General features: G+C 44.0%; 1 protein-coding gene across 1 annotated transcript in view; it reads right to left on the bottom strand.

The window, feature by feature from the left end:
• Positions 1 to 7,471: 7,471 nt before the first annotated feature.
• The window catches only part of LOC144772722 (uncharacterized), a 77,813-nt gene continuing 60,362 nt past the window's right edge, over positions 7,472 to 24,922 (bottom strand). Inside the window, exons 6-7 of the mRNA XM_078657253.1 lie at positions 12,004 to 12,169; positions 7,472 to 8,345 (exon numbers count right to left, since the gene is read on the bottom strand). Coding sequence (XP_078513379.1) covers positions 8,152 to 8,345; positions 12,004 to 12,169 — 360 coding nt within the window. The 3' untranslated portion in view covers positions 7,472 to 8,151. The remainder of the gene's footprint in view (positions 8,346 to 12,003; positions 12,170 to 24,922) is intronic.

Raw genomic sequence — 24,922 nt, 5'->3', positions numbered from 1 at the left:
CCCATTGTACTCGTACGGAAACCTGATCAAAAATTACATGTGTGCATTGATTTAAGAGCTTTGAATGCTAATATCATAATTGACTGCCACCCTCTTCCTAACATTAATGAGCTTGTTTCGTTGTTTGATGGTGCGCAGATCTTTTCCACCCTTGATCTCAGATCAGCGTACCTTCAAATTGAGCTGACTGAAGAGTCAAAGAAATACACCACTTTTATCACACCTATTGGGCTTTTTCAGTACAAAAGAATGCCATTTGGGTTGGCTTCAGCTGCCTCTGTTTTTCAGAGAGTGATGTTCCAAATTTTTAGAGACCTGGATTCTTTTGTCAAATGCTTCCAGGACGACATTTTATTTTTTTCTAAAAATGAACTGGAACATGTGTCACACTTAGATCAGGTATGCAAAAGACTAGAGAATAGTGGACCTTCACCTTAAAGCCACATAAATGTAAGTTATTTTGTAAATCAGTTGAATACCTCGGACATACGTTGTCTGGTGAGGGTTTAGTTCCGAAGAAATCTAATGTAGATGCTATTCTTAAAGCTCCAGCTCCAGTCAATAAGGAACAGCTACTTTCTTTTTCAGGTATGTGCGAGTATTATAGTAAATTTGTAGAAAATTTCCCAACCAAAATGGAACCTTTAAGGAAATTACTAAGGCAAAAAGCTATTTTTGATTGGAAGGATGAACAGAATAAGGCTTTTGTGGATATCAAAAATGATATTGTAAATGCCCCTACCTTGAAACCGTTTAGAAGGGGGTACAAGTGCATTATAGCTACGGATGCTAGCCTATATGGTCTTGGTTGTGTCCTGTCCCAACGAGATGGTAATGCTGAGTGGAATGTTGCTTTTTCTTCAAGAACGCTTAATGAAACCGAACGCAGGTATGCGGTTATTGAGAGAGAGTTGCCCGCATGTGTGTGGGCGGTAGAACATTACAGAATTTATGTTTGGGGCAGCAAATTTATCCTTAGGACAGATCATAAACCTCTAATACACATATTATCAGTTGGTGGAGGTTGGAACTCTACAGTAAGAATTGCACGCCTGGCATCTAAATTGCAAGAGTATAATTTCACTGTGGAGTATATTCCTGGAAAAAAAATGTAACTGCAGATTTCCTCTCACGTCTTCCTTGTGAGGATTGTATGGACAAAGTAAATGTAGTTAAAGATGTTGATTTTGTGTTGAGAATTGCTGATGTAATTCTGTCTCAATATCAAGATATCACTGAGCTAAAGTGGAAAGAGTCTCAAGATGCAGACAACATATATGTTCACCTCAAGAAATATGTGTTGGAAGGCTGGCCTAGCAAAAATAGTGTTAGATCAGATTTATTGCCATTCTATAATTTTGCTGCTGAATTATTGTGTGAAAGTGATTTTCTGTTTAAAGCTGGGAAATGCATTCCACCTTATGGTGTGCGAGAATTGATTTTAAAATTGGCACACAAAACACATCCCGGGATTTCTGCAATGAAACGTTTGATAAGATTGTATTTTTGGTGGCCAGGCATGGACAGATTCATTGATCGCACAGTTAGGGAGTGTAATGAATGTTGTGATAGTGATAAAATGTTAAGAGTTCCTGTTCCTCCGCTCAAACCTGTTAAATGGCCTCAAGTTCCATGGAATAAAATTGCTTTTGATATCTCTGGTCTGTTTTCTATTTTACCTGAAACCTCACGTTTTGCACTTGTCATCATTGACTATCACTCAAAATGGCCTGAGGTCAAATTTGTTGCTAAGGCTACTACGAATGCAGTTATTAGTTTTTTCAGAGAGGTTTTTGCACGGGAGTGTGTCCTTCTACTTTGATTTCAGATAATGGAGTGCAATTAGTTTCTGCAGAGATGGAGAATTTCTTGAAGAATTGTCAGATTAAACACATTCGCACATCACTTTATGAACCCCATGAGAACGACCAAGTTGAGCGCTTTAACCGTGTGTCGACAAGTTTTATATCTGATGCAGTTAAGGAAAAAGGTGATTGGTTGAATGTTATTAGGGAAAAATTGTGGACTTATCGCATCACTCCACACACTACCACGGAGATCAGTCCTTTTACATTACTTAAGGGAAGAGATCCAGCTTCAGTTATTTGTCCTTGGTGGTTTAAGGAAAAGTGTAAAAACTTGGAAGAGAAAGAAGTTGACATTCAGGAAATTGCCAATAAAGTTGGTTGTAAGCAGGACAAAGTCACTTCATGGTACAATAACAAGTGGAAGACAAGAGAACATAATTTGGAAGTTGGTGATTGGGTCAGAATTATAAAACCTTTCCTGGTCAGTAAGGGTATGAGTAAATATGGTAGACCTATTCAAGTTAAAAAGGTGTTCAGGAATACTATTGTTAACCCAAGATGGTAAGGTATGGAATTCAAGGAAGGTAGCTAAGTGTCTTGTACAAAATGTCAACCGATCCCAAGAAATCTTCACTCAGGATAACCAGTTCAGTCTTGAACCAAAATGTGATTCTGTGGCATCAAGAATCAAAAATAATGTTCGGGTCAGAAGTAGGCCCCTTTCTTTACAGGATTTTGTATAACTTATTATGTTGTTTCATTCCTCTTTTTGTTTTCTTTTTAATGAGGGAGATGTGTTATATTTCATATTTCGTATAAGTATAACATTTTGTAAGAAATTCAATCCAAATTGTAGTTTTAATAAGGTTTATTGAACATTCAGCACAGCATAACTCTTGTTAGGATGGCAGCAGGATACAACTGCCTTCCAAGTACAGAATGCTACATGAGCAAAGCTCTGTTTGGAATGAAGAACTAATACAGAAACATAACAAGTCTACATCATCTCCTTCCTGAAACTTTTGTAGAACTGAACTAGGAATGTTTGGGTGAACCCGGGCAGTGGATATAGCGTCTGTGAGGTGCAGGATGGCGGTGTCTTGGACCTGTTGGTTGGAAGTGAGTAAAGCAGCCTGTTTTTTAAGGGCATTTTGAAATGCCTCTCTCTCTCTCTTAGCTTCCTGGGTTTGGCGTTCTATAACTAACTGCAAATGCCTCTAGCCTTCAGCCAACTGGGTGATCATGGCCTCCATTGTTATGGGTTGGGTCATAGCAGTCTAAAGTGACCCAATCCCACTTCTGACACCACTTGTGATCACCTCAGTAACATGACGCTCAGGCAGAAGTGGTGGTCAATGGGATTTTAATTATCAGTCTGAAATTTACAGATACTTATTTGGGTAAACGGCAAACTAGGGTTGTTTAATCAGCTATATGAGGTCCTTTCTTAGTCCCCCCCCCCAAAAAAAGGTGTCATGTTCGTGTGCTTTTAGGGTTCTCTCTCCTTCTCTGGCACTGATGTCTGGGTCCTCTAATTCCAGTCGTCCTGTGAGGTCAAGGAAGGAGAATAGGAGCAGTGACCCTCAAATAAAAAAAAGAAACAAAACTCAATAAAGCTGTCCTGCTTTTCATTAAATACCGTCACCATCACTATCACCCGGGAGATTTGAGTTTAGGGTCAACATGTGCAAAGAAAGGGTTGTGCTGGCCCTCTTTTATGACAGACAGAGGTAATCGCTCAGTGTCCCAGTCTCCACCACCCTGTAGTGAGGTATTTCACAAAGGGTACTTGCCTTCGGCCATGGCCCCCCTGGGTTGTGGCAGTAGGGGTGTTACTGCCCTCCTCGTGTCGGTCAGACCTGTACGCGGTGCCTCTAGGCGGTAGGGTCGAGGTTTCTTCCCCTGGGCTGTCCTTGCGCTGCAAGCTGGGCCAGACCTCCTGATCCTCCAGGGTCTTCTCTCCTGCTTCTTTCTTCTTCTTGACGGCGTCCTCCTTAACTTTCTCCTCCTCTGTGTCCTGTTCCGGTCCTCCAGCGTCGGCATCCTCTACTGCTCCATCAAAACCCGGCACAACCTCACTTCCGCCCTTTTGAGGTCCTCGTGTCCCAACTGCTAGATCGTTAACCTCCTCTTTTGGAAGACTGGTCGCAGGTGCCATCTTTGAAATTGTTGCCATTTCCAGTACTGCTTCAAACACACACAAATACACAGGCAAACACACAGACATATACATAGCACCCGCACATATAGAAGCTCACACTCAGTCTTTCCATAAAACACACAAACATGTACACTGAAGTTTGCCTCATTGTTTGGAGTTGTTTATGTACAATGTATTTGGCAGAGGTCAGCACGCACAGCGGGCTTAAGGGGCAGGAGTATTAACCCGTACAAAGACACTTACACACCATAACATAAACATAACATAACACGTATTTGTAAAGCGCACGTTCACCCAAGAGCATCTTGGCGTTGAGTAAAAGATGTTTATCTGATAGAAGTGCCTCGCAGCTGGTGGAAATTGGCAGGGAAAAGATAAAGGCAGCCTCAGAAAGAAGGGAGCTCAAAATACCCAAGATTGCAGTAAGAGACGAACCGGCAGCACCGGTCGCCGTGCAAAGGTCTGTAAGGGTGCAAACCCCCGACCAATGAGTGAGGAATGCACTAATCAAACACCCCAATAAAGGACGGGACTAAAATGGACTTAAAACCAGGGCTTTAAGTGGGCCGCGTCTTACCGGAGCTGAGCACCGGCAGTTTTTTAAAGGGGGCCTCGAAACGGGTCTCTATCGGCTTCAGATTTCCCAACAGTCACCCTGGGATATCTTTTTACAAACATTATATGAGAAACAGGACATGAGGGGGCCTTAAGGGGCAGTGGAAAAAGAGGAAGGTGAATTGTTAGGGCACCTAAAACACAACATTTTTCAAACTTATCAACATTTAAGGCCTTCAAAACAGAGATGAGAAAAAGTGTGTTTGTTTTTGTTAATGTGGGCATGAAAAATCCCAGGTGACATCCGACAGGCACTTCACCATACCTGACTAAAAGGACTTGTACCCAACTATTTACTACAGAATAAACATTGTAGGGGGGTGCAACACCCCAAACACCCCCCCGAAGCTAAGCCCCTGGGGATGCCTGACAGCAGGGCAAGCATGTGGCGGGTTGGGGGGACAAGGACAAATGCACAACACTCACAACCCAGGCCCTCTCGTGGGCCGACCAGAACTCAATGCATAGTATAGCGAGTTAAGCCTACCACAGGTTAAGGTTGGGCCTCCTAACCTTGAGGACTCCATTACAAAAGCTACATTTCAGGGTTATCACCATACCATTGATGAGAACTAACCATGCTTGTCTTTTAAAGTGATGGAGTGTTCAATCAAGTGGTTTATGACTTAAAAGTCGACTTGATTGATTTACAATTTGATTCATGACCTGACCCATGTCTCTTCAGAGTTATAACTTGATTTATGACTTGGTGTTAACACCCATTGGGCGCACGGGGCTTCGCCCCCCCCCTGCCCCCCTCCCCGCCCCCCGTCGTGTGTGTCAGCCCAGGCGGAGACAGCTTGGCGGGCTTCGCGAGCATCTAATTGCAGCCACACCCGAGTACTTAACACGTCTTTAAAATACCATTTACTTGTAAATGAGGCTTTTGTTGTGTGTTCACCCCCTCTTACAGCCACTCTGTCTATGGTTGGAAGAATTAGCCCCCCCCCCCGAAATATTTTTTAGGCCCCCCACGAAATTTGGCTCTAGTTGCCCGCCTGACTTGAGCTACAGATAATTTGTGCACTGATGACGTTATGCTTGGTTAGACTTGAGCTGTGTGTTTTGTTCATTCAAGATGCGAATAAAGTGAAGCTGTGGCCGTTTTGCACCATCAGAGGTTTGTTTCATCTCTTACTGCAAGGGAGGGTGGGGTGTATGAATCAGTCATGGAGCTCGAAGGCACTTGCCCATCTGGGAGAGGTTTGTATCTGGGGTGTAAGCTTTGTAAATTCTTGTGCATTTTTTGGGGTGGATGCAGGGGGGAGAGGAGTTCCTTTGAAGTGCGACACCTAAGCAGCACCTGGAAACCCCCCTGTTTATTTGCTCAAGTCCTCATTTTCTTCAAACTGTTGTCTGCTCATCTATAAAGCAAGATTATGCTGTGGAGCAGGCTGATCAATGATGACAGTTATAAAGCACGTAGCACCTTTTGAAGGGTCTCTTGTCGCTGCAGATTTCCTGCCTTCATGTATGGCTCGGATGTGGGCCATTTGGCAATTGGTGTCAGTTAGCTGCTACTGTTTTTTTTGGCAGAGTAGTCTATCATGTAAGGGGTAGATTCTGTGGAGTATAGTGAAGTATGGGGGAAGCAAACATGGCCTGCAAAATGGAGGGCCAGGGATGAGCATGTGGGTAGGGAGGAGCAATGATGAGTGGGTGGCGGAAAATTAACAATATCGCTGTGTGGGGGTGGAGAGAAGAAGCAGTATGCAAGGGATGCCACAACAGAGAGCTCCAATGGGTGGACATTAAGGAGCATATTAGCAAGCCTCAGCGATAATCATCGCTGAACACGCTTAGCGCGTTTTGTACTAACGCCGGCTATCGCAGGAAATTATCGCCAGGCTAGCGCTGTATTAACAAAGCAAAGGGGGCGACATCGCTGGAAAACTAGCAATAATCCAGCAGAATTGGAGATGAGCCTGCTGATAGGGCCCTGTGGCCTCAACTCCAGAATCCACCTCCAATAGTACACATAGTGTAGTCATGAAAATACCAGAAGTTAGGATCCAGCATTAAGGGGCATTAGTGCAAATATTATCGGCATTTTGCTGCTCTGGGGCATCCTTGTTAATATTGCGATGCTGTCTCAGCGATATTTTACATGGATTCTTTGTGAGGAACGCCTACTTTGCATCTAATTAGTGATGCGAGGCGAGACGTTCGGAAAACGGCAGCTAACATGCGCTAATGCATGTTAGCGCCGCCTTGATGATTGTACGATGTTAGAATCGCCGCTCTTTCGGTGCTATGTGCCGAAAAAGCGGCAATATCTGTCTTGATGATATGCCCCTTAGTTAGGGAGAGGCTTATTAGGAGGCAGCTGGAAAACGCATGCACTCTCATGGAGTGGTTAAGAGAAAATACCTACCTGCAAGTCAGCAGTGGAAATATACAAGCAAAAAGGCTACGCTGAGGTTCAAACGCTAGATGGACAAGGAAAGTCATCAAATAAGAAGCAAGCAAATGAGAGTGACTATAATGCCAACTAATGGTAAGCAAAGAGGCGGGCTTTAAGCCTGCTGCAAGTTCTTGGTAAACTGAAAATATGTCTTTTCCCACCGGACAGATTGCCCTGTCTTGTAGACTCAACTGAAAAAGGACTTAAGAGCATCTCATCTAAAAACGCCTTCTCTACAAGTCTTCTAAAAAGTGAAATGTATTATTCCAGTTGATTTCACAATGTAGACATTCTATGAAGCCAGAAAAGTAACAACATGTAGGTGTTTACTAAAGGCGTGGATAACACTATTTAAAAAATAACTGTTTCTACTTGAGCCACAATACTAGAGTTTTGATGGCTTGTGTATAACATAAATGCTCAAAAAATAGGAGACTAGAATAGAGATTTGCAGAAATTTTCATCAGTTTATGTCTGTCAAAACTTGGCATGTAGCTTTGATTTTTCAAATACCTCATGAATATCACAAAAATAAAGTTAGCATCAACCATTAAAAATTGCTCCATGTGGAACTCTCCCATAGCCATAAGTAGAACACTGTCAGTCCCAAAGGGCTCAGCTTCACCCACCCACCCACACACTACACAAATATATACCCCTTGAAAGTATCTAGCTTGTGTTGTCAACATTACCCATTAGTGTCCCTCCTCTGCTTGTAAGCAGGTCTAGGTTCCAGGAGCACAGATTTAGCTTTGCACCCAGATACTTGCGGGCAAAGTCTTAGGGCATAGGCACTCTCAGCAAACAATGCTTCACACTGGACATCGGTGTGATGTTGGGGTCTACCGGCTATTGGGTGGGCCAGGTACTGAAGACTCCCTCTTCCGGCACATAACCAACCAGGCCACAAGAAGAGATCGCATGCCTTCCCTTCCCACCCACACCACTCTCAATTTCCTTACTCATCTAACATCTAACATCTTAATCAATCAGAAAAACACCACACCACAAACACAACACATCATGCTCCATGGAATACCGTTGCCGGCGTGAGAAGCCTGCGGACCGACACTCTATCATGAACCAGGTCATTCAGTCCTCCTATTATAGAAACACCTAAGGTGGTTTGCTCCTTATTCCTGCACTGTGAAGATCCCAAGGAATCAATGATTAGGAGTCAACTTAAAGGCAGTGTGTGTGTCCTGGTGCCGCCGAAGGTCAACCTTGCGTTGAAAGCCCTTCCCGCAGATGCTGCAGCCGAATGGCTTCACCCCGGTGTGCTTGCGACTGTGCGTGATGAGGTTGGAGCTCTGGCTGAAGGCTTTGCCGCACACCTGGCACTTATGGGGCTTTTCTCCTACAAGGAAAGGGAGGAGAGAAGACCATCACATTAAAATGGCAAATCCGGAGTTGAATCTGTTAAAAAAAATAAGTATGTGAATATTTATGCTAAATTGTAATCTGATTAGTATTATAATGGCATAGGATCTTTGAAGGCAGGGGGAACTCTGTTGCAAGATATTCGCCCCCCAGAAAGAGTTACACTTGGAAGAGCCGAAGCAAGAGACAACTCAGCTAAGATAATAAATGATTCTGTGGTCCTCTGGAAGATGCAGGCATGAAGTTTCCAGTATTGTATTTAGGTGTTTAAAGTCTGCTATAGCCACAAAGACAGCTTCGGACATAAATAGAACTGAATACAACCGCTCAAATTAAGGTTGTAGAAGCAGAGAGCGGCAGTGTTGGAAGGAAAACTAAGAATTGTATCCATCCCCCCTGCTATGTATGGTGCTAGCATTGGCAGCCTAGACTGTGGCCTACATTATTTTCTTTACTACAACAATGTTATGGCTTCAGAATGCATCTTTCATAACATAACATCACTACTAACTCGTAATGGCTTATTATAAGCTGCTATTAGTATAAGCTACCTATCAGGTTCATTATAAGGCTATAGCAAGTCACCACGGGGGACAAAGAGCTTAAGAAGTCACTTGCCCTTCCACCTCTTTTTGGGCATGCAACTCCTTGGTGAACTCCAAAATTCTTAAAATGTATAATTGAGGGGGCAATATGCCACATATCAGGGGTTTGACTGAATCAATGATGCCAGGAACTCCCATCCACCCACATGGAGGACTATTGCAGCAATGAATTACTCCTTAGTTTAGAATGCTTTTTCTGCTACTGTAAGTTATTTTCTTCTTGTTTGTCACCCCAACTCCCCTTTTAACATTCTTCACATATGTATATTGTGTGATCATGGTCCCATGCAGTTTTTAGGTCTCAATGAGCGAACGCGCATGCGTTCTCAGCGAGACTTGAGTAAGAGCTCTCAAAAATGCACCCAAAGGCGGATTGCCTACAGTGCATGTGTGCGGGCACGTGCACATCGCACACCATTTGGCAGAGTGTGAACCTCACTCTGCACTCATGCTGGTTTGCTTGCAGCCGGCATCAGACTTCAAACACTTCAAAGGAATGCGCTCCCCCGCCCCGACCCATCGTATGTGCCTGGCTGTTCAGAACTTCTTACTGCAGTGTGTGGTGCAACCACGCATGAATCTTCTGGCGTTTTGTTAAAACCTAGTGTCTTGTTACTTTAACTATTTTATAATCTGCACTTTTCGTTCTCTCGCTAATCCTCTACCTTCCCTCTTCCCTGTGCCCCCACTTTCCATTCCTCTTGTGCGCTCTGGCATTCTCCTCCTTCACTACCTTCCTTCTCTCTGTCGTTCTCCACTTCTGTATCTATTTGGAGCAGGACCAACGGAGATCTCACTAGCCCTCAGTACTCTATCAGAGGATTGCACACAAGAAGGGCTCGAACATTTCCACTGATCATGTCCACTGAAGCCTTCTGGCTTTTGGTGTAACTTATTCAATCTATGAAAATAAATTGATACAGTTTGCGGTAGTTGGGTGATACAGTGCTGAGACAGGCAAAGTTACGTTTTTATGAGTATTTTTCAGCTTGTTTGTGCGCAAAATAATTGAAATGGTTCTGTATTGCCTGACAGCTCAGCAAAACACACTCCACACAATACCACTCCATGCCACATATTTATAGGCTGCATAATTACACTGCACTCAATGCAACATACACTCCAAACAATACCACTCAGTGCCACATAATTACACTCCACATAATTACACTCTACTGAATACAACATACACTCCACACAATACCACTCAGTGCCACATAATTATATGCTACATAATTACACTGTGCTCAACGCAACATACACTCCAAATACCACTCAGTGCCACATAATTGCATTGCACTCAATGCAACATACACTCCAAACAATACCACTCAGTGCCACATAATTACATGCCACATAATTACACTACACTCAATGCAACATACACTCCAGACAATACCACTCAGTGACACATAGTTATATGCTACATAATTACACTGCGCTAAACGCAACATACACTCCAAATACCACTCAGTGTCACATAGTTACACGCAACATAATTACACTGCACTCAATGCAACATAAACTCCAAATACCACTCAGTGCCACATAGTTACACGCCACATAATTACACTGCACTCAATGCAACATACACTCCAAATATCACTCAGTGCCACATAATTACACGCTACATAATTGCACTGCACTCAATGCAACATGCACTCCAAATACCACTCAGTGCAACATAATTACACGCCACATAATTACACTGCACTCAATGCAACATACAATCCAAATACCACCCAGTGCCACATAGTTACACGCCACATAACTACACTGCACTCAATGCAAAATACACTCCAAATACCACTCAGTGCCACATAATTACACTGCACTCAATGCAACATACACTCCAAATACCACTCAGTGCCACATAATTACACTGCACATAATTACACTCTACTGAATGCAACACACACTCCACACAATACCACTTAGTGCCACATAATTATATGCTACATAATTACACTGCACTAAATGCAACATACACTACAAACAATACCACTCAGTGCCACATAATTATATGCTACATAATCACACTGCGCTCAACACAACATACACTCCAAATACCACTCACTGCCACATAATTACACGCCACATAATTACACTGCACTCAATGCAACATACACTTGAAATACCAATCAGTGGCACATAATTACAGGCCACATAATTACACTGCACTCAATGCAACATTCACTCCATATACCACTCAGTGCCACATAATCACACACCAAATAATTACACTGCACTCAATGCAACATACACTCCAAATACCACTGAGGGCCACACAATTACATGCCACATAATTACACTGCACCCAATGCAACATACACTCCAAATCCTACTCAGTGCCACATAATTACACGCCACATAATTACACAGCTCTCAATGCAACATACACTCCAAATACCACTCATTGCCACATAGTTATATGCAACATAATTACACTGCACTCAATGCAACATACACTCCAAATACCACTCAGTGCAACATAATTACACACCACATAATTACACTCAAATGAATGCAACACACACTCCACACAATACCACTCAGTGCCACATAATTATATGCTACATAATTACACTGCACTCAATGCAACATACACTCTAAACAATACCACCCAGTGCCACATAATTACACGCCACACAATTACACTCTACTGAATACAACATGCACTCCACACAATACCACTCAGTGAAACATAATTATATGCTACATAATTACACTGCGCTAAACGCAACATACACTCCAAATACCACTCAGTGCCACATAATTACACGCCACAAAATAACACTGCAATTAATACAACATACACTCCAAATACCACTCAGTGCCACATAATTACACGCCACATAATTACACTGCACTCAATGTAACATACACTCCAAATACCACTCAGTGCCACATAATTACACGCCACATAATTACACTGCACTCAATGCAACATACATTCCAAATACCAGGCCCTTGGTTTGAATGTACTGGCTCAAACTATGCGTACACCCATGCAGCAGCCTTCTTTCTTACCTGTGTGGATGAATGTATGCTTCTTCATGTCAGATTTCTGATGGAACCGTTTGCCGCAGTAATGGCAGGGATAGGGTCTGGTATCTGAGTGGATCAGGAGGTGAGTAGACAGGGTGGACGAACGTTTGAAGGCCTTGCCGCATATGGTGCAAGGGAAGGTTTTTTCCTGCAGGGAACAGAAAAAAACAGCCTCTTTATAAGCTAGTCTCTTTGTTACCTGTATCTGTTGTTAATGCTGCTGAAATAAAATATGGTGCAGCATTTTACAAAATAGAGAGTAAAAACAGCCAAAACATAACAAGTTTGGAAAGTCAAAGCAAGTAGTTGTTCTTTGAGGAATTTTGTACCAGAAAGGCTTTCCACAGTAAATAGGAAAGTAAATAAATATATGAAAACACAAAGAGCTTACAGTGGTGGAGGAACAGAAGATAGTAGTTTTTTTGACCCAGTGATACATTTTATGCTGTATAGTGCAAAGATAAATGAACTGGGAGCAGAGGCATTGGGGTATATTCCTACTAAAGTAGAGAAGAGCGTTTACAATAAGGTAGTGGATTCTTAAGGTGTTTTTAGGATTTAAGGCAGGGTAACGTTTGAGGGTAGTATGATGTTGGTAGGGTTCATAGGTTGGTACCATTAAGGTGCAACAAGGGTTCTTTAGAGTTCATGGAAGGGTAGCATTAAGGGGTAGTAAGGGTTTTTTAGAGTTCATGTAAGAGTAGTGTTATGGGATATTTAGGGTTCAAGGAAAGGTATGTAAAAGGATAGTGAGAGGTTTTTAGAATTCAGGTTAGAGCAGACTTAACGTTAGTGAGGGGTTGATAGCTTTCAAGGATTGGTAGGGTTAACAGGTAGTTGTTGCTTTTAGGGTTTAGGGAAGGGTAGTGCAGTGTTAGGGAGTATTAAGGTTTTTTTTATGGTTCAGGGGAGGGTAGCATTTGGGGGCAATTTGGGGTTTTATGGGTTCAGGGATGGGAAGCGTTGGGGTACTAAGGAGTTATTAGTGTAGATTTATATAAACTAACAAATGGATGTAATAAAAAGAAAACAAATTCAAACAATTTTTATTTAAAGCACAATACAATAATTCACCTGTAAATATGAGTGTCTATGTCGATGTCCATTTCAAGTATTAACCATTGCAAAATTTATATAAAACTTCACCCTCACAAGAAAATACATAACAAAAACTAACATGGAAGGGCTGAAATAACATCATTAAACACACAAAATCAACCTGCATAGTAGAAGGAAGGCTTTGGATGTGCAATATCTATGCACATTTAAGGCTAAGAAGAGCACAAGAGACTTTTGAGATTTGCTTGCTTTCAGCATACTCTATAGTACATCTATAGAAGTCTTAGTAGCGAAAGAGATTTATGGCTCACAATCAGAGCAGGCAGGACAGAGAGGGTGAGCCCATTGAGAGAAAATCTAACAATGGGCTCCATTTGGCTTTGAAGTTTCTGGGGCAGATTTACAAGTACCTTGCGACACTTTTACGCCGCCGTTGCGTCACTTTTGTGACGCAGCGGCGGCGTAAACCATGCGCCACGTTGTGACTTATTTACAACGTGACGCATCTAGAAAGATGCGTCACGTTGTAAAGCCCTGCGCCACATGAAACCAGCGCCAGGTTTCATGTGGGCGTTCTGTCGCAGGAAAGCCACATAAAACTGACGCAGTGAAATCTACAAGATTTCAATGAGTCAGTTTTACAACGCTGCTGCGTCAAATCCTTACGCCTGCTTGAAGCAGGCGTAAGGAGTGAGGCACCATGTTGAGTATGGTCAGCCCCTGTGCATTGCAGGAGTTGCGTCGGGCTTGTGACGCGACTCCAGCAATGCGTCGCCCGTGCGCCTCAAGATGCGTCACGCATCTGCCCCTCCTTGCACCATGGTGCGCCGCATTGTAAATGCAACGCATCTGTGGTGGCGCAAGGGGGGGGATTATGTGACACATCTGTTCTGGCGCATCCCTGCTGATTTGCAGAGATGCGCCAGAAGACGTAAATATGCCCCTCTGTGTTAATCAGCAAGCGGATATGCCAAACTGAACGTAGCTTCTCCCAGACAGTAACACATAAGTATCCAGTCAACTTTCATCTGGTACTTTAGGTGGGTGGAGCGTAAGCCTAATATTGTACAGGAGAGGTCTTCCTCCCAAAATTCTCTTCATCACCATCAGTAGCTCTGTTCAAAGCGTCTTGATGTGTGGGCAGTCCACCTTATGTGCTTAGTTTGATTGGGCAAAGATACCAATCAAAAAGTACTTTACAAGGTGCTTCTCTGCCTGAATATATCCTACCGATTGCTTTTACCTCTTTCCCTGTAATTTTAGCGCAATGTGTTTTATGTGGGTGGATCGATTTGTTGATGTGACTTGCAGAAGACTATTAAAAAATTTGGACAACTGCCCATTGGTCTCTCTGGCGGAGATCCCAAACCTTTTCTAGGGGTCAAAGGTCTTAGGTTGCCGCTGCTTTATTAGTGGGGTGCATAGCCTAGTGCTTTAGTTGTGTATAGTGGTATCTTTCCTGTTCACCGAGATGGAACTTCCATTTACAGCACTCAAGGGATAATATTTCTTGATGTTTCAAATAAATCTGAAATCGTGAGGCAACCTTCCGTTAATCAATTATCAATGAGAAAAGGAAAAGGGTTTGCGTAAAGGCTAGATTATAGTGGATCGGGTATGGGGAAAAGGAAGGGAATTTCTTTAGGATGTCTTGTGATGAAATTCCATTCCACTAGTATAATATCTGTGGGCCTACTCAGGTATGCATTTAGGGGACTGTTTTCCATGGGTCTACACATCAGATTCCATATAGTTCTACCCACCACTGCTCTATCCATTTGTATCCATTGTCTTCATTGTTTAAATCAATTATCTTAGTGAATAGTTTTCCACTCAATTTGTGGCCAGATACAGCACCATTGTGTAATAATGGCCTGGGAAGTGGAGTTTTGAGGGAAATGTTTCTTATGATTATATGTGTGTACAGTTGTGTGTGGCAAACCAACCCCTCTTGCTATGCTTTCTCAGAATCCAATGATGCACTAGACTAACCACCAACCTTGGTTTCCGGTAGTACTGTGCTACTCACTGTAAAGTGCCTTGTAATGGGTTTTAAGCGCTATATAAATTAAATTAAAATACATCTGCTACATCAAAAGCTGTGTAAATGAAAGTTAGTGTTAATATGGCTACAAGGGAAGATATGATAACAAAAAGTTAAAAACTGAAACACATTTTAAAGTTATTTTATAATTTTTAAAACGTAGCGCTCTACAAATCATAGCTCTTTCTAAATAATGCATGGTCATGTTATTTTGTGTGAGTATTCAAATATAATGAGTTTATTCAAAGGCACCTTATGTGATGTATAGCTGCCTTATTTGTCTATCAGCAAGAGGCACCAAAGAGTCCCATTTTGCAGCAGGAACCTGCAACTATAGCTCTTTTGCGGAGCCACAGCCACAAAACATGCGTACCTGTGGCACCAATAATCCTTAAACAAAGACGGTCTCTTAACAGAAACTTTGCATCAAGTGCTTGATAATGATAAGTAAAGGTAAGTAGTGCATAGTACATGGATGTTCAGTCTCAAAATGTGTCCTTCAGTTAGAATGAATGTACCTTAGTGTGTCCGATTGTACGCTCATTAGAATAAATGTACATTGATTTAGGTATAGTTCCTATGTGCCAGATAGTTAACAAAGTGGACTTCACATCAGTTCATTTATACAATGCCACATCATGTTCACTGGATAATAACCACACCTACAGACGTTGCTTTGGCAATGGCTTGTAGAGTACTATCTTATATGTTGGATTTGTATACCACTTTCCTACCCCTAAAGAGGCCTCAAAGTGATTTTGGGGTGATCAAGTAACCATCTACTCAGGTTGTTATTCATGGCTTAGAGTGTGTGTTTCTTATTGTGGTCTATGTTGGAAGTATTTTGGAGTTGTGTGAGGTTCAGAGGCTTGCCTCAAATATGTGGTAGTAAACGTGTGGTTGTGCTTAATCATGGCATGAAGCAGACAGATTTGTGAAACCAAGCCGCATTTACATTAACCCTATCATACTTACCATCATAATTTGTTATGGTGACTGAGGGGTGAGATGTCTGTGTTGTGTTTGAAAAGGAGCACGTTTGTAATCTAGGCTAAGGAAAGGCATGACCCAATGAAAACCAATAGACAACATTCGTATGTGGTGTGCTCAAGAGCAGAGATGCTCTTACACAAGAAAATCAAGCGATCCCATTCATATATGGGTTTATGGGTTGGAGATTTGGTGACCCAAGAAACTAAAAAGACACTTCTTTTATATAAACCTCAGTGGCACACAGCAGAGTGGATGTGTAGCAACCCTAAGAAATCAGGTATCTGTTGGGTCCACTCCTGAACAGAAGATGCTGGCTCAGGAAAATCAAAAGGCACTACTTTTACCTACGTGTTCAGCATCCATATAAAAGTAAAATGTGGCACCCATAGGAAATTGTTTGACACCTCTCAGACCTGGGCTTCTGGGGCCCTCTCATGATCAGAAGAGGCTACATCACAGTCTTTTGGTGAGAGCAGCATTGATTAATATGCTTGTTTTGTTATAGGCTCTAGTCTAAAGACAGAAAGTCCATATTAGGACAAAAAAACCTTCCATGGCTCTGAAGAGTGTGCTGCCTGCTCTTGTTGTTTTTCCATTTACAGTTGCATGGTTGCGTAGATAAAGTGATTTCAAATTCAAAGCTCTGCTTTTACTGCGTACTGTATGCATCAGAGTTCATGTCCCCAGTACTGGGGAAATCCTCCATCCAACTGTGACTTGTTGCTTCAAAGACACTGGGGTAAAAATGTGTCCATGCCAATATAAAATCCACACTAATGTACCCACATATTTGCTAAAGGTGGGATGCAAAGCAACCCAATGATTACCCTCAGTAAACACTTACTTGAGAATGTTATGCTAGCATGTGGATAGGCCACAACCACCAAAGTAACAACTGCAGAGAAGGATCTTTTGTCCAGGATGCCATACGAAAAGGTAATGTCACTGTAAGAGTTCCAGTTTCTTAACATGCTTTTGTTGGAAATGCACTCTGAACATGACGGATTTCCGTTTAGCAAAGTTCATGTGTGGATTCAAAGCAATGGCAATCATGCTAGAGACACAAATGTGGGAACGGTGTTGCTCTGGCAAATCCATACGCCTGTAGTGAGCAGGGAAAAGGTGTGCTTTTTGAACATTTGAGGTGATGAAGATGCATCTTCAGCTGCTTTCTTACAAGATCGTAAGAGTGCAACTGCACTACATTTACATATCTAAGATGGGAACAATGCAGCTGCAATATTGCTGGTTGGTTCCTGAAAAGACAAAGTTGTTTCATGTCAAACTGAATTATACAGGGATTCTTGAAGATCTTTCCTTATTTAACCCAGTCCATATGGAACTGAAACCCAACTGTGCCTGATCAATAAATGATTGTTCAGAGAAGCTCAAATTAACAAGTTATTTACTTTCGGTAGCGCCTCATCTGGTAGAAACTATCTATCCGCAAATTCCTCACCTTAGAATTATCCCCAGGTATCAGACTGGATCTTGAAATTTTCTAGTAGTGCCCCTCTGTGCCAGTGGGTGGTGTCGTTCGGCTCGGCATCATCTGTGCCCTAAGTGGCATATGTGCTACTTATATAGGTGCTACCTCAGCGCTTCTGATGTCAGTTCGTTTTTGCGAATTTCCACATCAGGAGTAGAGCCACGATTAAGACGGACCAATGGAGTGAGTTTCTCTGGCCATTTGTAAGGGAAAGCCCTCCCCCTTCAATCAGGCTGCAGAGTGGGGAGTATGGGAGGGTAGGAAAGGAATCTGTGGCTAGATAGAGTCTCTATCAGATAAGGTGTTACTGAAGGCAAGAAACTTGTTCATCTGATAGAGACTTTTAGCCACAGATTCCTTGCCTTAGAATAGATACCCAAGCAATGCCTCCCTGGAGGCTGATCTGAAGTCCAACTTGAAAGTCCTGCTGGACTGAACAGGCAAAATCCCCACTCAGATGAACCTGACTATCCAGGCAGAATTACTTAGTAAACATGTACAGTGAAGCCGATGTTGCAGCCTGACAGATGTCCAGGACTGGAACTCCATGAGCTAAAGCAGTGGTCGCAGATTTGGCTCTGGTTGAATGAGCGTGCAAGCCTCCAGGTGGTTGCTTCTTGGATTTTTATGTAGAGAACTGTACTCCAGCAAAAGCTTAATTTCTAATCAGCATTCCCTTTCTTGGCCCGATGTACCCTACAAAGAGTTGGTAATCCACCCCGAATTAATTTGTGTGGTCAAAGTAGAATGACAACTCTCTTTTCGGATCCAGACAGTGGAATCTTCCCTCTTCCTTAGAAGGATGAGGCAGGGCCAAAAAGGTAGGAAGAGTGATGGTCTGGCATATGTGAAATGGAGTGACTACCTTCAGAAAGAAGAGGCTTTTGTCCGAAGAACCAGTTTGTTGGGGTAGAAAGCAGTATACAGAGGATGCACCGAGAGTGCCTGCAACTCGCTGACCCTCCTGGTCAATGGAATAGCCACCAGAAAAGTGGTCTTGATGGTCAATAACCAAAGAGGGCAGTTGTACAATGTCTCAAAAGGCATGCACATCAGGAAAGTGAGGATAAGGTTCAAATCCCACTGGGGCATGATGAATGGAGGGGGGGGGGACGTGTTGCAAAACATTGAGAAATCTTGTTTCTACGGGCACAGCAATTGCAAAAATGCTGAAATGGCTGAAAGCTTGCCCTTAACTATGCTGAGAGCAGAGCCCTGCAGTGCCAAAGAAATAGCTAATAATAAGACCTGAGTAAGAGGAGCAGATAGGGGTTCAATGTTTTCCGACACGCACCATGCCACAATGTGTCCCATCGGCAGGCATACACTGTTTTGGTGGAGGGACGCCTGGCTGCCAGAAAGATATCAAATACTTTAGGAGGAAGGTCAAAGGCTATCATCTGTCACTGCTCAATCTCCACACATGAGGCCAGAGGGTGTGTGGGTTTGGATGCAGGACCCTTCCCTGTTGCTGCGACAGAAGAGCCTCCTGAAGAGGCGCTTGACCGAATGACCATTGCTCATGCTCAACAGCTCGGGACACCAGACTCTCTGAGCCCAATCCAGAGCCACAAGAATAACTTGGCCCATTCGTTCTTGATCTTCATGAGAAATCTGGGGAAGAATGGTATTGGCAGAAAGGCATAAAGGAGGCCGGAGTTCCACTGAAGATGAAAGGCGTCTCTGAGCAAGAGCTGCTTTGGAAACTCCAGGGCGCAGAACTGCTGACATGGTGCGTTCTCATGGGTGGTGAATAGATCTAACCAAGGCTCTCCCCGCTCTTGGAAGAGACCTAGGACCACTTCCGGAAGGAGATGCCATTTGTGATCCACTACGCATAGATGGCTGAGTTCTTCTACCCTGGCATTTAGGGGAAACATCATTTACAACGAAGTCTTTTCCACGCATGACGTTATCAACGATCCACTTACCCCGCAAACGTCTCTTCAACGTCTCTTCAACCCTTCCATGACCGTCTTTACCACGCAAGTGGTATTCCTTTTGGTCGTCCTGCTTGTAAGTTCTGCGTGGCCTTGGGGGGTTGGGGGGGTCTCCCCGCCATAAAAAAATAAAAAATAAAACGAGCAGGCTACATACATTAAAAAAACGCACTACAGTGTCATTTAAAAGTAAAAGAAAAGAGCCGCACCAAAGACGTGGCGTGTACGTCATAATTGTAGTCCTTTTTTAGTTTTGGTAGACGTGTTTTGACGCATATTTCCATGGTGGATGGAAGTAAGAGCTGCTGAACGTAACGTTTTTTAAATGCGATGTTAGAACTTGCGTTCTAAAAAGCTGCGTGGTAAAGCCACTTGCGAAGTAAAATTCGCGTGGTAATGCCATGCGGAGTATTTGTATTCGTGGTAAAGTCATATATTCGGCATTTAGAGAGCCTGCCTGGTGTTAAAACCACCAGGGAGATGCCCTGGTATTTCAGCCATGTCCAGAGATGCAGAGCCTCCTGACAAAGGTCCATGACCCCTACCTGCTTGTTATAGTACCACATGGCGGTGGTGTTGTCAGTGAAAACCTGCACCTGCCATCCCTTGATGGAGGGTAAAAAGGCCTTCAGTGCCAAGCGAATCGCCTGAAGAGCGAACAAGGTTATGTGTAGTTTGGACTTTGCTGAAGACCAGAGTCCTCTGATCTCCACCTTCCCCAGACGTGTGCCCCAGCCCAGGAGTGAAGCATCTATCACTACAGTTAGTTCTGGCTGGGGAACAGAGAAGGGTCTGCTGCTGAGCCAATTGTGGTTCGTCAGCCACCACTACAAATCTGTTGCAGTTCCCTCTGATATCTAGACCTTGTCGGAGAGATTGCCCTGATGCTGCGCACACTGGAACTTGAAGTCCCACTGCAGAGCCATCATATGCCAGTGGTCATGCTTCACTACCAGGATGAAGGAGACGATGAGGCCCTGCAGTCTCAGAGTGTGTCTCACCAAAACCACTAGAATAGAGGCTAAACCATCTGTATCATAGCTTGAATATCCTGGACTCACCATTCAGGAGGATAAGCCCGAAACTGCACTGTGTCCAGAACAGCTCTGATGAAAGGGAGCATCTGAGAGAGAGTCAGGTGTGATTTTGGCACATTGATAGTGAACCCCAGCGACTGCAGCAGGTTCACCATAGTCTGGAGTTGTGAGATGACATTCTGAGGCGAGCCCGCCTTCCACAGCCAATCGTTGAGGTAGGAGAAGACTGAAATCCCATACTTACGCAGGTGTGCTGCAACCACCGCCATCATCTTGGTGAACACCCAAGAGGATCTGCTAAGGCCAAAGGGGAGCACAGTGAATTTAAAATGCTTCTTTTCCACCGTGAACTTCAGGTAACATCTGTAGGCGGGCAGGACGGGGATGTGAAATTATGCATCCTGCAAGCCCAATGCCACCATCGGGTCTCCTGGATCCAGGTCAGAGAGAACTTGAGCAAGCGTGAGGATTTTGAAATTCTCCTGTTTGAGGAAGACATTGAGAAGGCTCAGGTCTACCATATGACGAAGGCCTCCATGATTTTTGGGCACCAGAATGTAGTGGAAACAGCAACAATGACCTACTTCTGATGCCGGCACTTCCTGGCGGAGGAAGAAAAGATGGTCCTCCATCAACCAGTAGTAAGTGGGTGGCATGGGTGGAGGGGTAGCCCCAGAGGGGATGGAGTAGCCCCTTTGTACAATTTGTAGTACCCAACGGTATGCCTGTGATGGTAGGAAGGCAAAGTAATGGGGCCTGGAGGATGCGGCTGCCGGGAGAGTGTTGGACTGGCCCGACCTCTGGCCACCTGTCCCACTTGGTCTGTGGAACCGCGTCCTCAGCCACGAAAAGGTGTGGAAGCTTGCTGGCCGTGGTGACTTGGAGGGTATTGACCCAGTAGGAAACCCCTTCTGTGGCCAAAAGGCATACTGAGGGTGGCAAGTGGCCATAGAGAGACCCAAGGACCTGGCCATAGCCCTGGAGCCTTAAGGGGCTCTAGTGCGGAGTCCGCCATCTCTCCGAAGAGATGTGAGCCATCAAAGGGCATGTCAACAAGCGATGCTTGGACATCTCTGAAAAGCCCGTAGTCCTCAGCAAGGCATGGGGCTGAAGGGCAACAGATGAAGAAATTGCTCTGCCCAGCGAGTTGGTCGTGTTCAGACCACAGCGAAAGGCGAACTTTGCTGCATGCCTCTCATCGGCAATAGCCTGAGAGAGCATGACTCAGACATCGTGCAAGACCAAAGGAAGCACTTGAACAACTGAATCCCGGGTCGTTTGGAAGTAATGTCCAACGAGACATTAACTGATTGCAGTCCTAGGCTCGAAGAAGAGAACACTCTAGGTCCAAAGGTATCCAGCCTCTTGGATTCCCTATCTAGTGAAGTGAAAGGGAATGCAGCAGGTTTGATTCTGGCAGCAGAGGCCTGGATCGCCAAGGAGTAAGGAAACTGGGCTCCCCTGGAGTGGGGCGGTGGCAGCGGGCAATCGTCCCTTGCACAGGAGCCCCTGTGTAGGGCTTGGACCAGGCCCCGAGGAGAATGTCAGTGAGGGCTTAGTTAAAGCAGAGCAAGGGTTCAGAGGGGGCAATGCCCGGCTGAAGCACCTCTGTCAAGACTTTAGTCTTGACTGCCACTGAAGGCAGCTGAAGGTCCAAAACTTCAGCGGCCCTACGCAACACCATAGTGCAATAGGCCCCTCCTCCATAGATACAGTAGGAGGAGAGACCAAGCCAGTGTCTAGTGAGGAGACTAACCCACTAGAATCTGCTAGATACTCATACCAGGTGTCCTCAGTATCATCCAATGGGTGGTGATATTCCTCAGGGTTACTACCATTTGTCTCCTGTACCAGGTCTGTCAAAGACAAAAGGCCCTGGCTCCGACCTAGAATGCATGGCTATGGGTAGTGCCGAAACAAGCGTCTTGAGGTGCTGGTCCTGCTCGATCTCTGAGTCGAGGCTGATGGTCATGGCGTTGTCAATGGCCGTTGATGGTGCCATGGGCGTCAGTACCGGAGTGGGCTCTGGTGAATGTTTCAGTCTCGCTGGCAGCCCCAATCCAAATCAAGCACCAGATCCAAGGGGCCCGACTGGTGCTGAGGGCGTAACTGCTGGCGAGAATCCTGTAAGGGTCCATCCCAAATCCATTGGGCCTGACGGCGCTCCAGAAGGGTTGGGCTGCCCAAAGATGAGGTGCATGGCCTCAGAGAACTCTCTTCGTTGGGAAGGGGTCACTCACACTCTGGGAAAATAGGGGAAATGGAGCACCCACCCTGGTTGGAGCTCTGCGGAAGTATGGGGCCTGGAATGCTGACTCTCCCTTGCTTCGTCTGAGGATTTGTATGGACACAGAGAAATTGAACACCTCTTCGACTTCTTAGATTTATTTTTCTTGTGTGACTTACCCGAAAACGGCTTTCACTGGGATTGTGACCTTCAAGAACGGCTTTGCGAGTGGCCTCAGACTTTACATGCGACCAGGCACCTTGATTGTCGCTGGGTCGTCTGACGTCAGGTGGCGAGGAGCTTGATGGAGCACTCCCTCATCACCTTCTGGTGCATGGCACGGCAATCCTCGCAGGTCTTCGAGTCATGGTCTTTCTTGAGGCACCATAGACAGATCAAGTGGGGTCTGTCATAGACATCTGTCTGTGACAGGCGCCACATGGTTTGAAATCAGAATTTTTTGGGGTGACATCCAGTCACACCAGGAGAAAGAATGTCTAAAAAAAGTTAGACAAAAAGTTTTTAAAAAGCCAGTCAAAAAGTGGCTGAGGGGTAACTCGTCACTGATCTGTACTGTCTGGCGCCGAAAGGCAAGAAATGACGTCAGAGCGCCGAGGTAATATCTCTACAGGTACCCCATATGTCACTTCGGGCACAGACGACACTGATGACGCCAATGGCACGAAGCAGAATGACGCCATCTACCAGCACACAGGGTTACTGCTCGTATAATTTCAGATCCAGTCTGACACCTGAGGCTATTTCTATTGTAAGAAATCTGCAGCTAGAAGTCTCTTTCAGAGGAGTGATGCTTAAAGCAAAAGCACAAGGATTTTTCCTGCATAAACCTTTCTATAAGTGAGGGATCTCCAACTTGAGCATTCAAACACTGTGAATATCACCACCTCACACAGCCCACCTCACACTTTTTGAGTGAGAAACTCACTGAATATGACTTTGTTTGTTTGGCAACCTCGTGGATAAGTCCTGGGAACTCTTGTAAGTTGTAGTATACTATATTTAGTCTCTAGGCTTCTTGTTGGTTAAAATCCATATGCAAGAGACATGACTTAGGAAGAATTTTATTTTATGACATCATTGCAGAGTGATATCGGTTGAAATATTAGTATCATGATCAAAATATTGTTACACTGATTTTTGCCAGTTATAGTTATCTGTAATACCATAGCTCTCTCAAATGTACTGCTCATGCTGTTACAGCATGACCTTCAGCTGATAGCAATGTCTGTGGTAATTGATAGGCATGGCTTTGCTGGAATTGACAGTCCAAACTTGTACAGTATGCATAGATTACAAGACTAGATGTCCTGGATTATCAGATGTCTGTACTTGATTACAGTTGGCAACATTCTGCCTCCACCACCTTCTAAATGTACTATATCTGTTGAATGCATGCTGCTTGTCACAGAGGTCATGCAAATGTTTAAAACTCATCAGAGGTTCTGAGTAGTCAAAGAAACGATAGAAAGATATAGACAAGGACAAGGGGCAGATGCAGTGGAGGTGGGGTTCATTATGGACCTCTTATGTCTGCAACTCAGCAGGCAAAAGCTCCTAATTAAAGCTATAAAGGAATGCCAATGTTGACAGGAGAGTAAGCGGGAGCAAGGTAAAAAGAACAATGGATGGGTATGTAAAAAAGGGGAAACAAAACCAGAATATTGAATGGAACGAAGGGTGGAAAAAAGGAAGGAAGGATGGATAAGTGGGTGGATGAATGAGTGGCTAGCTGGAAAAGTGAATGAAAGGATTAGTGAACGGATAGGTGGATGGACAGGTGAAAGGATGGCAGAGCAAAGGGAAATCTCAGAGTGTGGATTGATGGATAGTTGGCTGGCTGGCTTTATTCAAATCCAATCCAATCTTTCTTTATTTTGGTCTGTGGATCATAAAAGAGCATTCACAACACATACAATATGTAAAAACAGATAAAAAAGCTAAAACCCAGATAAAACGAGATAAGATTATTACATAACAGATAAAAGATCAATCAGTGTTAAATCCGTTGCTGGTTCCTAAAAAAGCCTTTGACGCCCACCACATAGAACTTAAAAAATGCAGAATACAGTATAAACAATTGACAATAGAGTG

The sequence above is a fragment of the Lissotriton helveticus genome, chromosome 1_1, assembly GCF_964261635.1.
Source record: "Lissotriton helveticus chromosome 1_1, aLisHel1.1, whole genome shotgun sequence".
Taxonomy (NCBI): Eukaryota; Metazoa; Chordata; class Amphibia; order Caudata; family Salamandridae; genus Lissotriton; species Lissotriton helveticus.
Note: the sequence above shows the minus strand (reverse complement) of the source record. Positions and strands in the feature narration are given on the sequence as shown.